Genomic DNA, 18,530 nt, shown 5'->3' with positions numbered 1-18,530 from the left:
AAAATAATTGCGATGATCTCAAATAATTGCAATTAGTCATAATCATAATCATAATTGTGACAAGCCTATGCATGTAATGTCATTGTTTGGCCATGCCAGTCACATTACTGTTTCAAACATTACAGTGTGGTCGAGGGGGGGTGAGATGAAGGATGCTGATGTGCGCCTATAATGCTCATAGTACGCGTGAGGCACGAGTGTGCTTGTGCGCCGGCGTGTGCAAAAACATACTCTCGCTGCACGTGCACGCGCGCACAGATTTATTCACCTCTCCACAGTGTATATGACAGTCAAGGCAATTACCTACCGTGCTTTTCTGCCATGCTTTATTTGCAATAACTGTCACTTGTCAGGGCCCCGCCCCCATCCGATAGGATTTTCATGAACACACTCGTATGGATTATTGAGATCCCGCGAAAGCCCCCCATTGAGAGTCGTATGTGTAAGTGACGGGGGGAGAGAGAGAGAGAGAGAGAGAGAGAGAGAGAGAGAGAGAGAGAGAGAGAGAGAGAGAGAGAGAGAGAGAGAGAGAGAGGCACAGCAAAATGCTAATGTGGCAAAGGAAAAGTAATGAAATATTAAGCTTGCAGTGTCAACTCCATGACATGCAGCCACAGAAGTTAGTTAGTTAGAGAGAGAGAGAGAGAGAGAGACAGACAGACTGACAGAGAGAGAGAAAGAGGAAGACAGGTGGATTATTAAGATGGCTGCCTCGGTGATGTGTTTTTCTAACGCTGTCACGCCAGGAGAACACAGAGGTTTTCAAGCTCCGCAGCAGCCAGACCTAGCAACAAAAGAGACCATTTCGTATACCACCAGAAAAGGTCACCGCTTTGACCCCCCCGCGACAGCCAAACACGTCCATCTCCAGCCACGTGCCCTTGAGCAAAGCACGGATGCCTTTGTGCCTGCTCTTTTCGTTATGTCACTGTGTGGATAAGCGCGTCGTCGCCTACTGCAAATGTCATCTTTATTGTGCGGTTGACAGGTGCCAGTTTCCAGCACCGATTTGGCTGACCTCCAGTGCCCGTAGGGGTAATTGGCAGATCGTCGTGACAGCTCTGACAGGATAGTAGTCTCATATCCCTCCTCATCCGCCAACTTTTTACGTTTGCTTGTTAACTCATATACTGCCTAGAACGACTAAAACGACTTCTGTCCATAAGCCATGCCTGCCAAGAACGACTAAAACGACTTTTTAAAAAAAATATTATTATTTTTTTTTTTTTTTTTTTTTTTTTTTTTTTTACCCAAAGACCAAGGAGATATGATTTTTCGAAGATATAGACTCCCATCCACTTCCTTGTTAACTTAAAACTTAAAAATTCTGTATCTCGGCTCCTGAGTACTTTTTTTTTTCAATGAAAAATCTTGGCGGTGTTCAAACAGGCCAGAAATAATTCTGGCAGTGAATGAGTTAAAAGGAGTAGTTCACCCAATAAATGACACATTTTCTATCAATTAGTCACCCCATGAAGTCTTGAATTCATGGAGATTTATTTTGTTTTTGTCGCATTCCTGAGCCAATAATTTGATGACCGGCAGCGGTTCCGGTAGGAGACACAGAGAGTCTCCTTTGAGTCTCCTACCGGAACCGCTGCCTACCGGTCCGCTGGTCATCAAATTATTGGCTTAGGAATGGGGAAAAAAAGGAAAAAACTAATTGATAGAAAAACATATTTGTTTTAGGTGAACTATCCCTTTAACCCATTAAAACCGGGAAAGCATATGTGTCATAAAAAACAGCAATAGTAATACTATATGCAATATACTATGCATATATGTTATGTATAAACAATCTTGAAAGTGTTTGGAAAATCTTGAAAGTGCGAGAACCACTGCATTTGTAGAATCGGCCTCAGGTCTTACAGCTCTTATGATGGGGTCGCCAACCCCCCCAGCGCAAGTGTGAGTTCTATACGGAGGCACGGGGGGCTCTCTGTTGTGTGCCCACTGTCACAGACGCTGAATGGAGGCCGGACGAGGGCAGTCGCCTCGCCATCTGTCGTCCGACAGCCAAAGTCACCCTGAGATAACTGGGAACGCACAGAAATATCAAACTGCCTGTCTGGTGAACGTGTTTCTGAGAGAGTGTGTGTGTGTGTGTGTGTGTGTGTGTGTGTGTGTGTGTGTGTGTGTGTGTGTGTGTGTGTGTGTGTGTGTGTGTGTGTGTGTGTGTGTGTGTAGGCCAATAGGCTCTATGCACAGCAGCCATATTGGAAACAAATTGGGCCTCTTCCTTCACAGGTGTTACCAATGATACTAATGAAGGCTCTGTTCCATTTATTGTAGCACAGTGGTTCTCACACTTTTTTTAATTGCAAGGACCCCCATAACTCTGAGAGTGTACAAATGGAACCAAATGGACCCTCACGGGTCCATTTGGTTCCATTTGTACACTCTCAGAGTTACACACCCCTAAGGGGCCATTTGGAACCCCCTCAAGGAACCATGAGGGTCCCTGGACCACACTTTGAGACCCACTGGTGTAGCAGAGTGTTTCCAGTGAGCCAACATGCACAATATCAGCACCCTGACTCTGTTTGAGCAGAATGGAACAGAGCTTTCATTAGTATCATTTGGTACCTCTGCGGGAATTAAGGAAGTAGCCTGGCATGGCCAGACTAGACTTGGTTTCCAGGCTAGTAAGGAAGAGGACTGATTTCTTTCCAATATGGCTGCTGTACATAAAGCCTACAGTCCCGACATATAGTAGTATTTGAGTTACAATTACAAAAAGGTTGGAATTAGGATTAGGCATGTAGAGGTTAGGTTTAGGATATGGGCTTGGAATTATGGCCTGATTTATACAGACCCAGACCCTAATGGACCTGTGAAATGTGTTCTGAAATCCGGAACGGAATGACTGTTTTCATGTATTTTTTTATAACGGACCTGAACCCTAATTGGACCAGGCTGTGAGATTTGTTTTCCCGATATATTACAGAACCGACCGCGACTGCTGGGCATTATATGGACGTGGCAAACCTAGCAATTCATTACAGTTGCTGGCAGAAATGCCGTTCTAACCAAGTACAGTACATGTCAGTTATAGGCTACGCCACAATGGAATATACAGTAGCAGCTACGTAGCAAACTGCAATAAGAGACAACTACATTTAAATTGCATGTTTTCACCTCCATGAAGAATGAACCACAAACAGTGTATGCGTGCGTGCGGGCGGGCGTGTGTGCGTTTTTGTGTAGGTGAGTGGGTTTGTCTTGTCCATCAGTATGTATGTGGTATAGTGTGTGTGTGTGTGTGCTGGGTATATCAGATAGAGGAGGTTGACAGAGCATAACCCGCCCTGGAGGAAAGCTTTGTGTTAATGTGATTCTGAACTTATCTGCTCTTATCCTTGCACCTGATGGCGGGGGAGGTCAGGGAGGATAATAATGTTTGTCCTGACGGCCTGTCCCCACCATTCATTCCCCTGTTCCCTGGATGGGGTTATTATTAACAGACCCCGGCACAGACAATGACCATGGAGTGCAGTGCGGTGAAATGGACTAAAACCAGAGGAGCAAAGAGGTGAGATGCACAGACTTGAGACTGACGCAGTGCTTTTTCAAAACTTTTTGTTCCTGTAAGTAGCTCTCCACCAAACAGACTACTACACTGCCCTATACAAAGCCAAAGTGCAGTAACTACGGGGGAAAATATCACCGATAAATGGGTTTAAAAGTGTTTCAACGCGTCAGCCAAATTAGATATCGGCATATAAGTGATATTACACTAATAGTATATCTGTTCTTGAGGTAATTGTGTATCCCCCAAAATCAAAAAGGCTAATTTGACACAAATAAGTCGGTGTATCCAAAAAACGTAGTTACTGCACTTTGGCTTGGCAGGAGGTCGGGAGATCAGTCGGTTGGAAGGTGTGAAAAAACGTTGCTGAATGCACCTGAGAGCCGACACCGACAGACGGTGAGTATGGTGCTAAAAATAGCCTATGGCTCCATTTCAACAAAAAGCCCGTTGCTATGTGACAGTCGAAATCGGCCTTTGACGCTTCCCTACTTGCGACAGCAGATTTTCGGCAACAGCCGTTTTCCAACACTTATACCGCCACCAACATGAGGGTGCGGTGGAGAGCACATACCAATCTCAGTCAAAATCTCGAGGCACACCCGTATTCATTTAGAAAATAGCCGGTCACAACTTGTCACATGGCGTTACAAGCTTCGAGATCAGACAATTTTTGAGTGGTGCCACTCCTACATTTGACTGTGTGTGTGTGTGTGTGTGTCTGTACGTTCCGTATGTTTGCGGACTGCCTCAACAATGGTTGTGTCTGGCCTCAACAGCTGCAGCTGATTGCGACACAAAGATGCAACCAGTTACACTAATTAAACACAAACAGGAGTGCAACACATGTGCATAATGAACTCATCAAAGGCACCACTCACTTCACAATGGGTGTGATTTTTTGTTTTTTTAACGTGGTGGTGGTGGTTGTGTGTGTGTGTGGGGTTAGTAGTAGTACTGACCACCTCTCGGGGCAGAAGGGGGTCCTCCTGGCGGAGCACCAGCAGGGTGACGGTCCCTCCCATGGGGGTGGCACGGAGCAGGGCCACCACCTCCTCCTGGCTCTTACCACTCAGGTCCACTCCACTCACCTGGACACACACACACACAAAGAAAGGGTAATGAGTCCATGAATCCCTGTGATTCATTGGGGTGGAGATATATACAGTATGTGAAATGTATGCTTTTACATAACATCACAGATAAAAAAAACAAAAAACAAAGGAAAGATTGTCAGAGAAACATGATAAAAAGAACATACAAAAATGATAGGAAAACAGAGAAACAGACAGTAGTCAGGTAATAACAGCAAGTCTATAAATGTAGCATCACTTTGTGCCTTGCTGCGAGCTAAAAAAAAAAAATCACGATTTTTCAAAAAAATAGCAGATCTACAAGTTCATAGCGCGGCACTCGGTGCCGCGCTATGAACTTGTAGATCTGCTATTTTTGAATAGCCAAAGAAATCTTAAAAGTGACACAGATGCGTTCCAGGTCTTAATGGGTTAAATCTTGAAAGTCTTTGAAAAATGTTGAATACTTTTGAATTAGAATTAGAACTGGGGTCTTAACGGGATAAAAGAGGACACTGTTGCTAGCCATGCCGTCCCCAGGCAGGTCATTCTAAAGTGTACAGTGGGGCCCTGGTGGCTCAGAGACCCATTACTCTGGGAGGCTATATCAGCACTAGACTTAAAACGAGGGGTTATATCCCCAAAGGAGACCGCTGGATGATTTCAGAGGAGTGCAATCTACATTCTGACTCTGATGTGGAACAGCACTTCTCCCAGTGGTGGAAAGTGACTAAGTACATTTACTCAAGTACTGTATCTAAGTACAATTTTGAGGTACTGTATTTTTACTTTACTGGTGTTTCTAATTTTCAATAATTTGACTTCTACTCAACGCGTCACTTTACGACACGTTGTGAGCTTGTAGATCTGCTATTTTCAAAAAAAAAGGACCTTCTGCATAATGAATACATTTACTTTTGGTACTTTAAGTACATTTTGATGTCAATACTTTTGTACTTTTACTCAAGTCAGTTTTTAATACCGGACTTGTACTTGTAACAGAGTATTTCTACAATATTGTAGAGTATTGTAGAGTATTGATACTTTTACTTAAGTAAAACACGTGAGTACTTCTTCCATCACTGATTTCTTCAGCAATCCAAAGCCATAGTCCAGGGGTCGGCAAATATGTTTGGCCTCAGGCCAACTCTTTTTTTCTACGGCATTAGATGGCGGGCCAGATAATATAATCAAAGTCTACTTTAAGAAATTGATAGTTAAAGGTTTTTACTGGAACTCCATGACAGACTTGCCTTATAAGACGTACATTTGTGATGAAGAGAACGGATCAAAATAAACGAGCTATGGTGGCATTTAATATACTGTAAACAAGCAGTTTTTACCCCTTAACATTATTGTTAATAATGAATTTATGGACTTACCATGGAGCCTAGAGGAGCCAAACTCATTCTAATTATAATATTTGACATAGGCTACTTTTATTAATTATGAATTATTATTAATTATTAACCCAGGTCATCCCAGACATACAACACGTAATTTAATAATTTATAATTCATCATGGTGGACGATGGTGTTACAGATCTACAAGCTCACAGTGAGTTGCTGATCGACCCGTTGTGAACTTGTAGATCAGCTATATTCAGGGGCAAAACACCGTCAAACGACGGAGCATAAACTCAGCTGTCATTACTGGATTGATTGGTTGCAGCTGAGGATCTACGCCTATATGTGCAGCCTGCTTGCTTGAGTTGGCTAAACATTTAACCTGCAAGTTAGGAAGAATAAGAGAAAATGGCACTATCCTAAAGCCTATAAGAGGAAAGTTGACAGTAAAAAAACAGGGCATTTAAAGAGGAAAACTATGCGTTCATCCTACCTGGTTGCTTCAATGAAAAGTCATTGTGTTCCGCAATAAAGTTTTGGCTACCCGCTTGCAAGGAATATGATTTGATACGGCATCACAAGACGAATCATGGCACCTTCAAAGTGCACACATTTTCACTATTTTTCAAAAAAATAGCAGATCAACAAGCTCATAGCTTGTATATCTGCTATTTTTGAATAGCCAAAGAAATCTTAAAATGACAAAGATACGTTCTCGGTCTGAAAGGGTTAAGCAGCAACCAATTGATTGTACTATGGTATAGAGTACATGTGTCCGGGTAGCTCAGTCGGTAGAGCTCTCGCCGTTGGATCTACAAGCTCATCTTATATTATTTGGCCAAGGTTTGACCAGTTTATAGAGTATAGTGTGTTGATTACTTTTGATGCTAATGGTCTTTTTTAATACTTTTTTTTTGGTTTAGGTATTAATTGTCACTTCACTGTCCTCTGGCAACCCCCCTAAAATAATGTGGGGAACCACGTGGGGGTCCAGACCCACATGCTGAGAACCACTGCTGTTAAAAAAAATATAAGAAAACACATCTCCAGTGAACAGAAAACTGCACATGGGGTTAGTCGCGGTTCTGTCGAAGTGATGCTGAATCACACAGCAGAACACACCTCCTGCAGCCTGTCGCCGGCCTTCAGTCGGCCGTCTTGGATGGCGGCGCCTCTGGCGAGGATGTTTTTGACGAAGATGGGCGCGCTGCCGCCGATGGGCACGTCTCTGGTCGTGATGCTGAAGCCGAGGCCTTCTGGACCTACAGGGAGGAAAATGAACCATCAAGAACACAGTAATTAATGCCCCATACCGTATGGCAGGGGTCTTTAACGTTTTTCAGGCCATGGACCCCTTAGCTGAGAGGGACCCCCACTACATATGATGTTGCAGATAGATTCCATATACTGTAGTTTCACTGCTTGACAGCACGATCATCAGTGTATTTTTGGATTCATGTTAATGTGTATTTTCAGATATTTAACCACTTAAACCGTCAATACTTAGTAAACTTGACCTTTCAACTCTGTACTTGGTCTGCTCTTTTTTCTCTCTACACCAAACCTCTTTGCCGAACATAGCAGATCTACAAGCTCACAACGCGAGGCGTTGTGGACTTTTAGATCAGCTATTTTTGGCTTAAGTTCTGCTCAGAATAGAGATGCTAGGGTTCAAGTGGTTAATGTAAAATACATTATCCTATCAGACTAAGATTTGGCGGCCCCCTACCCACTGTTGAAGACCCTTGCCGTATGGTGCTCCTGCACGTTTGAAATGCCTGTTTTTGTAATATCCTATCCTAACATGAGGAACCAATATGCAGGGATCAAATTATGGTGTGGGGCATGTGCAGTCTCCTACGGTTCATAAAAGACATCCTTTAGTTAGAGCCTGGAGGATTTCACTGGTTTACCATTAGGGTGTGGCACCGAAAATCCCTTAAGGAGAAAATAAAAGTGTGCCGATATCTAAATATAAAGTCAAACATATGAATGCACCAAAACTGGGTGTTTATGACGAATGCATGTGGACAGCAAAGCCACCGTCGCAAGTCATGGTCGAATTAAAAGGCAGGTTTACCGACCATAATAACCATAGAGGAATGACTGATTACACGTCTCGGGATGCTTCCAAATGTCAGTCAACAGGCCCTTGAACTGAAACGATCCTTGCTTTCTATACTTATTCCTGAAAATGCTGTTTTTCTTAGTCATTCAACCCAAAGCCTTACTCATAAGCAGTGGTGTAAAGTAACTAAGTACATTTAACTCATTAAATACTGTACTTAAATAACATTTTGAGGTATTGAGTATTTCCAATTTTCACTACTTTTACTTCTTCTCCACTACATCTCAGAGTAGAGGCAAATGTTGTATTTTTGCTCCACTACAATTATTTGAACTGCAGATTAGGGGTGTGCCGATACACTAATTTCACGAAACGATACGATACGATATTTGGCTCACAACTTCGATACGATTTCGATACGATACGCACTTTTTTATTATGAAAAAAAATGGGGGAGAATAAAAGGAAATGCAAACAAATAATTCTGTTTTTGCATTATTCAGACATGCAAACTTGTAGCTTTTCAGCCGTTTTGAATCCAAATAGGGCAATAGTGTGACACCTGACAAAAAACAACATGTTGTCACCCTTTTCACCTCGGGGCTGTTTGCATGCCTGATTATTTTGATTGGTGTAAAAAAAAAAAAAGATATTTTTTTTCCCAAAACGATACATATCGTCGCGAAAACGTATCGCGATATATCGCGGGACGATATATCGGCACACCCCTACTGCAGATATACATTATTATATTATAAAACATACATTAACCACTTTAGCCCTATTTTATACATAGGCCATTTGAAAATAGCAGATTTACAAGCTCACAATGTGTTGCGATGCGACGCGTTGTGAGCTTGTAGATCTGCTATTTTCAAATATTTTTGTACTTTTACTTTTGGTACTTTAAGTACATTTTCATACCAATACTTTCGTACTTTTACTCAAGAATTCCGGACTTTTACTTGTAACAGAGTACTTCATTGCGGTATTGATACGTTACTTAAGTATAACATTTGAGTATGTTTTCCACCACTGCCCAAGAGTACCATGTGTGCATCAATACGTACAATCCCAGACAATATCACGATGATACTCGACCACAGAACAGGAAGAGGCAAAAAAAAGAAGATATTGAACTATATCCACGCTGATTGCTTTGGGTTGTACTGTAAAGATATGACCTTTATTTTTGATCAAGCGAATGTGAATTGTTGCTGTGGAAGACATACGTAAATCCAATAACGGTTAAATTGGAGGATTTCTGCCATGACCTTTACCGTTGACTGGACCTGTAATCGTCAAAGAAAAAATAACGTGTGTGTGTGTGTGTGTGTGTGTGTGTGGTGGTGGTTTCAAAATGTCAGCTGATTTATAATGGATCCTAAAATTGATTGCGTTTGTCAAGTGGTTCTGTGACAGTAGTATATCGTTGCTGTCTGGCAGAAAAAACCTCCTATCTCCATATTCTAACTTATTATGCTTTTATAAAGCTAAGCTCCACAGAGTTTTTTTCTGCTAGAATCCTCCCCGACACTGAATGAACGTTCGTTCGGTTGCTGCTTGGTATTCATGTCAGAGAGGTTGCTCATTTCTCAGAGCTGTCACAGTATCTCTGATGCTTCATCACAACCAACTTTTGACTGACTGACTGACTGACTGACTGGGCTGTCAGCGTGTCCGGCTGTCTGTCAGGCTGACAGCGGTTGTGTTTATGCTGCGGAGGCACAAAAGCGAAAAGAAAGCCCTAAGTGGAAACTTTGTCACTGCTTCCGCGGCAGTTACAAATCAGCAGAGGGGTGGGTGTGTGTGCGTGTGTGTGTGTGTGTGTGCGTGTGTGTGTGTGTGTGTGTGTGTGTGTGTGTGTGTGTGTGTGTGTGTGTGCGCGTGTGTGTGCGTGCGTATTGTCTGTCAGAAAGTTGAACTGCTGAGGATAAAGACTTTTTCACAAGTCATTCTACTAAGCCAATATGGCACCGTAATGAAACAGGAAGTAATAGCAGTCATTATTCATGTCGAATGTTAAATGGGATGAGAGACTTACACAAACGCTAATCTTTTAACCCATTCAATCTGGGGAACGCGTCTACAAAATGTCTTCTAAATCCAAACAACGTACGGTTTTCTGAAAACCGTATGTTGCTATAATATCAGTGGTTCTCAAACTTTTTCATGTCAAGGACCACCCAAAACTATATGTATTTTGGTCACGGACCCCCATCTCAAAAAATGTTGTCCCAAGGACCCCCCAGAAGCAAAGATTTGAGTTACAAATGTTCCCTTTGAAAAAAATATAAATATTCAAAGATTCGCACAAACTTCATGATTTTTTCAAAAAATAGCAGATCTACAAGCTCATAGCGCGGCACTAGGTGCCGCGCTATGAGCTTGTATATCTGCTATTTTTGAATAGCCCAAAGAAATCTAAAATGACACAGATGCGTTCCCGGATCGAATGGCTTAACGCTAGTTCTTTTTTTCTATACGCGTTTGCAGAATCTGAGCAGGCTGCCGTGGCAATCTGTTCTCTACTGAAATGTAATGACTGTAGAAGACGGAAGATGGTGGGAAGAGATGTAGCTGTTGTTTGATGCGTGCTACACTATACAGTTTCAGAAGGCCGATAAGCCGTATCATATCGTTGTTGCCTGTCGGGCAGAAACCTCCTATCTCCGTATTCTAACTTTTTGTGTTGTGTTTTTGTAAGTTAATGACAGTAACAGCCAGTAAAAGTAACAGTTTTGGACATATGAGGTTGCCACCGGACAGCGACGGTATGGTACCCGTTTCTACCGCTCTTTGTGCTTTGTCACTCATCACTCACACACTCACACTGAAGGACGCAGAGAGCATTTGAGAACCAGGACACGTACACGTTTTTTTCCCTTTTATTTCGGGTTCTCTTACCGGTACTTTGATTTTGTTAATTCGGTACCAAAAAAATGTACTCCATGAAGTGTAGATGTGTGGCAAAAAGGAAACGTCTGTCCATCGCGCACCTCTCCATTCAGAAATGGATAACAAGAACCGTCGTCCTAAAACACCCTCGCCCCGGGTCTAATCCGGCGGCCTCGGTCCGCGAAAAAAAATGAGGCAGTGTGTTTTAGGACGAGCGTTTTCCCACCCGAAAAAAAAAAAACCCGGAGTTTTTTTCTTTCTCTTTTCTTCGTCCCAGAAGTGGGGGGGATATCACCCCGCCCCAATGGAACTGCATCCCTGCTCTCACACACACACACACACACACACAAGTCCTACCCCTCCTCCATCTGGCCAAACAGCAAACAGCCTAACGAGCAGAATCAAACTCCTGTGCCATTCTGAGAACCAATTGTGATCTCATCGTTAACGCTCTCCTGATCAATTAAGCCGAAAGCATCTCCTAAATAGGCCCTGCGGTAATTACACTGGTGACGTCTTTATTTTGGGAAAACGGAAAAACGACATAAAAGTAATTGTGTTCCTTTCTGGATTAATCGCAAATCCCGACTCCCATAAGCCAATTACACAGCGAACATGAGGAGAGGCTTGTCAGAGTGAGACTCAATGGGGTGTGTACGTGTCCTTTTTCCACCGCATTATTTGATTGAGGCACTCTTGTTAATTTGCCATGCGGGCAGTGGAGGAAAAAGTACTCAAATATCAATACCACGAGTAAAAGTCCGGAATTCTAAATTGAATTGAATGTAGAAGTACAAAAGTATTGGTACAAAATGTACTTAAAGTACCAAACGTAGAAAGTACTCATTATGCATAATCTCATTTTTACTCACAAGTTTTCAGATGTAGAAATATATATAACAATCTTTTTTAAATAGAAGATCTACAAGCTGCAGATCTACAAGCATTGTGAAAGTATATACAAATGGCCGAAATGCATATAGGGCTGAAGTGGTTAATGTTTGTTTTGTCATAACAATCCAAATCTACTAAGTAACTAGCAACCAATGTTTTCAAATAATTGCAGTGGAGTAAAAGTACAATATCTGTCTCTAAGATGTAGTGGAGTAGAAGTAAAAGTACAGAGCATTTGACATACTTCAGTAAAGTAAGAAATACCTCAAAATAGTACTTAAGTACAGTACTTGAGTACATGTACTTTCCACCAGTGCATATGGGACCCACTCCCACCACTTTGAACTTGAAAGACGGAGAGGCCAAAACAGCATACTGCAAACTCACCACGCGTCACGCTGTTAGCTGCTGTTTTCAATGTTTGAATAGGGCTTATGTAGTTAAATAAAATAAAGTTACGTTTAAGAGTGTATTTTACATGTACTTGTTTGTTCATTGTATAATTGAGATGTTAGTTTCATATAGTGAAGTTTAATATAACCTACTGTAATTATTTGATCTGTGAAAAAGTTATTTTTGTTTATTTTTATTTATTTGTTTGATTATAAGTGAAATGTTTTAATCAAATCAAAAGTTTTTCAAACTTATTTCTTTTTTTTTCTTTTACCTTTTTTTGACAACATATTGTTTCAAATGAATGTAATCTATGGTCTAGGACATTGGTTCTCAAAGTGGGGTCCGGGGACCCCCAGGGGTACTTGAGAGGGTTCCAGGGGGTCCCCAGCTAAATGATGGATAAGAACCAAATGGACCCTTATGGGACTGTAACTCTGAGAGTGTACAAATGGAACCAAATGGACCCTAACGGGTCCATTTGGTTCCATTTGTACACTCTCAGAGTTAAATTAACATTGATTTTACAATATGAATTGGGGTCCCAGAGATAGAAATGTCATTATATGGGGGTTTGTAGCCCTAATGCATGTCAAAATGGGGGTCCTTGAAGTTAAAATGGTTGAGAATCACTGCTAGAGAGCTGTAAAAATCTTCTCTTATGGGGAGCCCTGGCTTATCTTTTCAAATGGGGGTCCGCGGGCTAATAAGTGTCAATTTGGGGGTCCTTGACATGAAAAAGTTTGAGAACCACTGGTCTAGGAATGTCCAAAAATCAGGATCAGCATCTGACCCAAAAATCTGGCTTTAAGTCGGGCTCAAATTCTCAGAATGGCGTTCACTCGGCCATCTGATTCTGCCGCTCCATTACATTTCAGTGTTCAAACAATAATGAATCTCCGTCTTGGGGTTTTGGCCGACAGTTAACAGAAACGTTCAACTTTAATTGTGTGCAATAACCTGATAAATCCGCTAGGAACACGTTACGGCAAGACGAGAAGCTTGTGTGAATTTATGAGTTGTGTTGAGTTGGATTATGAAACAACAACATGGCTTAGTGGAAAGAAACCCAAACCAATGGCAGTACGGTCACTCTCTGTAGCTAGACTAATTGCTCCCTGGAAAGCTGTACGACCGGAATGAAAGACCGAAGCTGTGTGTGTGTGTGTGTGTGTGTGTGTGTGTGTGGGGGGGGGGGGGACAGTAAAAGAGGCCAGCTGCATCACATAGACCTCAGAATACACGGATTAGAGCAAAAATAAAATCTCACGACTGAAAAACATTTGGATGGCCAAGTCCCTATTATGCTATTTGTGAAACAGTGATACTGTTCCTGCTGTTCTACATACTGCCGATCAGGTGAAGAAATCACAGACCGAGGCTTTTATGAAATAGCCGAGACCATTAGGGTTTTATGGGAAATGCTTCTAAAATAGTTCGACCACTTCAAATACTCTAATCTTTGAAGAATAACTGAAAATAGCCTGTCTAAAAGCTCTCAATGCATCACAGACGCATTGAGAGCTTGTAGACGGGCTATTTTCGTTGCACAAAATGCTTCCATAGAAGACATGCTGGCTTCCATGGAATCCAAATGACTGAAATTGCAGCGACTGAGAACTTTAATCCATGAGAATAATTAGGAAATAAAGAAATGTAACGCAACACGGTTGGCACTCTCTTTTGGGGAAAACCCCTTAAATCTACTGGCTGCACTTCTGGGACCTGAGACGACATATTGCAGTGACTTGTGACAGCGTTTTCCCTGAGAGCAGGTTTACATTTAGCCCGGCGCTGCTGCCGCTGGTGCCCTCGCTTTGCTACGCTATTCCCCCGAAGCGTGCTGCTACACTAGGCCTCCGTGCCAACTCTCAGCACAAACATCTGCTCCCTAAGACAGAGAGAGCAGAGAGACTGTGGGTGGGTGAGGGAGTGAGAGAGAGACAGAGAAAGTAAGAGAGTGAGAGAAAAGGATGAGCGCGCAGGCAAGTCAACCTCAGATTGGGTTCATTTCACAACCAAACGGCTCTTCTTCTGATGAGAAGCAAAGTGCTCTGAATGCTAACCAGACACTATGGTGAACTAAGACAGAGACCTGAGGCGGTGGTGACTCGGTCGAGACATAACAGAAAGTCGTCTGGGATTGGGGAGGGATTCTAGTTCGATGCCCCGCTCCTCCTGACATCATGCAGATACCAGTATCGGAAAAGCTGCCGATACTGCCTAAAATGCTGGTATCGGTGATATGCCATTACCCCCCACAAACGCATATAAAAAGATACGGTTTACAAAATACCTGTGCACGTGTGGACGGGGCCTTAAAATGCTGTTGTAGGTTGATTAAAAGAAGGGTACAGGTGACAGAACCGAGAGTGTGTACAGACAGACAGACAGACAGACAGACAGAGAGATTTTTCGTTTGTTCATGCAGGTGCTGAGCAGGTGTGGATGGATATGCTAATGTCCACGTGCACTGAGAAATGTTGTTTACGTGTGTGTGTGTGTGTGTGTGTGTGTGTGTGTGTGTGTGTGTGTGTGTGTGTGTGTGTGTGTGTGTGTGTGTGTGCGTGTGCGTGTGCGCGCAACTGTAAGTACATGACTGAGTGAGTCGGTGTGTTTGTTAGCCCTCAGCTGCTGTGTCATGCACAGCGCAGCAAATGGGATTTAACCACCGCAGTGATTCCATCAGCTCGGACAATAAAACGCACACACTCTTTGATGTCCTATAACTGCATTAGTTACGGCGCCGTCTCCAGCGTTCCAGCGGTAACGGCTGGGTACTTGAACTGAGGGAGTTTATACCAACTGAAAAGGCCCGACAGAATTCCTGCAATGTTGATGATGAAAGGTATTACGATTCAGCAATCCATCTCCCAGGAGTCTAGCGCAGTGGTTCTCAAAGTGGATTCCAGGGACTCTACGGGTTCCTTTTGGAACCTTGCAAGTCTGTAACTCTGACAGTATACAAATGGAACCAAATGGACCCGTACGGGTCCATTTGGTTCCATTTGTATACTGTCAGAGTTAAGGGGAGACGTTGACATTTTTAAGTTTGAGAACCACTGGTCAAGCGCATTGCGAAACGGGGATAAACTCCCTCGCTCTGGCTGATACCGACAATAAGACCTACTTACTTACTTACTTAATATCCAATAGCTACCCTCAAACCCTGTGGAACGTCAACTTTATACATTCGAAAATAATTGGTCCGCCCGCCATTTTGTTTCCCCCACCTTTCTTCAGCTGGAGGTTGAGTCTGCGTCCCGTCTTCTTGAAGTAGGAGGAGCCGGTGGTGGGGTTGGCGCTGACGCGCCGCTGCAGCGAGGGCGAGGACGTCTTGGAGGAGGTCGGGGGGGCGTGGGGTAAGGTGGCGTAGTGGCGGCGACTCGGCTCTGGGGTGCTCCCCGCCAGAGGACCCTGGTGACTGTGGGTACAGGGGGGGGGGGGGGGGGATTTCTTGCTAGGATTTCTTTATTTAGTTTTTTTACATTAACCACTTGTACCCTAGCGTCTCTATTGTGTGTGGAACATTCGCCAAAAATAGCAGATCTACAAGCTCACAACGCGTCGCAGAGCGACGCGTTGTGAGCTTGTAGATCTGCTATTTTTGGTATAGAGGGGCGGGTCCCTGCTTCATCTCTTTCTCAGCTAAGGGGTCCTTGGCCTGAGAAAAGTTGAAGACCCCTGGTTTAGACTGATGCTAGGTTCTTGGTTTACCTACCGAGGTCTCTCTGCATTTGATGTATGCGTTTACCTTGCATGCTTTAAGTCGCTCTGGATAAAGAGCGTCTGCTAAATGCCTACATTGTACATTTTTATTTTCTCTCTCAACCAAATGACATTGTGTTATTAATTATGGAAATCACACAAGAATGCCTTTCCCTAGCACCACTTGAAAACATGTCAAACTGGTGCTTTTAGTATGCAAAAGATTTGACGCCTAATGTTTATTTCACTTTCATAAATGTTGCATACAGTACAAACATCAATACAGCTGTTAGCATTATAGCAGGGCTAACTGCGGCCTATAGTGACACAAAAAAAAACTATTGCTTTTGTCACTAATGTCCTTTTCGGCAATAAGTGAAACAAATGTGCAGAATGTTTTCTTCCTACTTTCATCGCTAGGCTTAACATTAAGTAGCTATCTCAAAGCAAAGCAAATCTCTTAATTACTGCCTAATGAAATGTTACAGTATTATTCACTTTTCTTTGCTTTGTAAATGTGTGTTTCTGTGGCGTCTCCTGTCTTTAGGTATATTTATGTGACTGTGAAATTGGAAATTAGACATGCCAAGGTGAAGCCAACGGCAAATGTCTCTTCTATTCTATGTTGTTTCTATTCTACAAAAGAGTAAACCCGAGAACCAGATTTATGGGCAGAGTTTCCTCTTTTGTCAACAAGAATGCCCTCAGGACCCTCTCAGGGGCCCTGATTCAGCCCCTTTTTGATTATGCTTGAACCTCTTGGTGCTCCAACACCTCAGTGTCACTGAAGACTAGGCTTCAAACCTCCCAAAACAAACTGATCCGACTACTTCTCGGACTGGGGCCCATGACCCACCTCTCTCCCTCTCTCTTTTTTTTAATGCATCTTTGTTTTGTCTGTACATATAGTGTTATTTTCTCTGCATTGTCTGTTGATATTTGTACTGTTTGGTTGCTACTATATATGTCTATGAACTGAATACCAAGGACCTCAATGGAAACAAGACCGCAAGGACTTTTTTGGACGGAACCTTTTAGACAAAGTATTATAAATGTAATTGTGATGTTTACATTTGTTTTGCCTAATAAAATATTCAATCAATCAATCGTCTCTGTCGGGTGGAAACCTTATGTCCAAAACAGTTATTTTTCAGGATTCAAATTCAATAATAGCAAAAGTAGCAGATCTACAAGCTCAAAGCGACGCGTTTTGAGCTTGTAGATCTGCTACTTTTGATACTTTTGTGTGACGATGTAGTATGATCAAGTACATTCAAGTTCATTTACAAAAATTAAACACAAAAAGTTAAAATATGGAGATAAAGAGGTTTCTGCCCGACAACGACATGCAAGTGACGCCACCAAACCACACGCTGACAAAAGAGAGAAAAAAAATCAAACCCACTTGTTGTGGTTGAGGATGGGGGGGTGGGGTCCCGTGCGAGACGACATCCTCTGCGGGGTGTGTTGTTCCAGCAGCAGCGCGCCTCCTCCCACCAGGCTGGAGCGTTCGCCGGGGGGCAGGTTATGATGATGATGCTGCTGCTGATGCTGCTGCTGGGGGGGTTGGAGGTGGTCCTGGCTGAACCGAACCCGGTTGCACTGAGGGGAGCCCACCTCGCTCTGGGCCGAGAGCGCCTCGTACTGGCCCTTCATGGAGGCCGGCACCACGTGGAAGAGGATGAGCGGGGTGCGCATGGCCTGCCGGAATATGTTCTGGGCCCTGGGAGTATAGGGATGCAAATTTACCGATTAATTCATTCATTGATAGTTGATAACCTTATCGATCGATGAATCGATTCATTGATAAGCTGCGTTGTTTTAGGACCAAAAGGAAAATTCTTGTCCGAAACCGGAAATGAGTGCAGAAACACAGTTGCCTTGATGTACAGTATATAACATTAACGAGCGTCAACGAGCATCAGCTGGACACAGACACACACACACCTCCCCTCTGCAGTGCTCTATGGAGTCTGTCTCATTTTTCTCCAAAAGCCCTTGAATATGATGGAATATGATTTAAAAATATATAATAATATATTTTTAAAAAAATCTATTAATTGAAATTTTATTGATTAAATTCTTAACATCAATGAATCGATTATAGATAAATTGTTAACATCCCTTGCTGCTGGGTTCAGATTCTGCTTGCTTCGCCTCAGGGGTAAAAGTACAGGAGTCGAGATCCACTTTGGTGTGTTTTATTATTAACAAAGGCAGGTAAATGAGGTTGCATTGTTGTTTTATATTGGTTGGTTTCTAAAGGAAACAAACATCACAATATAGCTAATTAGCAAACCATACTGCAGCTTAGTAGTAACCATAAACACTGGACCAACTGCAAACCTTAAATATACTAATATGAAGAGAAATCACATTGCTCAACAGTGCACCCACTGTTTAACAAGTTGTCAAATGCCATCTGCTGACATTCTGCTAGCATTTAATAGCTGCAAAAATGTAGCTACAGCAGACCACTGGGATGGTTGAAATAAACCAAATATCAGGTAATAACACAAACAAACACATGACACATGGATTGGAGCATGAAACACAATTAGGCCATATACTTTACTTTCTGCAGTCTTAAATCATATTAATACTCTCTTTAGTCATGAAC

General features: G+C 42.7%; 1 protein-coding gene across 4 annotated transcripts in view; it reads right to left on the bottom strand.

The window, feature by feature from the left end:
- The window catches only part of LOC311039175 (partitioning defective 3 homolog), a 757,442-nt gene that overhangs the window by 444,696 nt on the left and 294,216 nt on the right, over positions 1 to 18,530 (bottom strand). For 3 of the 4 annotated variants that reach the window (XR_014600133.1, XM_084048843.1, XM_084048841.1), the window contains exons 9-12: positions 17,316 to 17,633; positions 15,436 to 15,626; positions 7,072 to 7,211; positions 4,492 to 4,620 (exon numbers count right to left, since the gene is read on the bottom strand). Coding sequence is in view for 3 of the 4 variants with exons in the window: in XM_084048843.1 (XP_083904969.1) it covers positions 4,492 to 4,620; positions 7,072 to 7,211; positions 15,436 to 15,626; positions 17,316 to 17,633 (778 nt within the window). In the remaining variant the exon portion in view is untranslated. The remainder of the gene's footprint in view (positions 1 to 4,491; positions 4,621 to 7,071; positions 7,212 to 15,435; positions 15,627 to 17,315; positions 17,634 to 18,530) is intronic. The other variant, XM_084048842.1, reaches the window with a different exon arrangement.

Source organism: Gymnoscopelus microlampas (assembly GCF_963454915.1).
Source record: "Gymnoscopelus microlampas genome assembly, chromosome: 22".
Lineage (NCBI taxonomy): Eukaryota > Metazoa > Chordata > Actinopteri > Myctophiformes > Myctophidae > Gymnoscopelus > Gymnoscopelus microlampas.
This window is presented reverse-complemented; position numbering and strand designations above follow the sequence as displayed.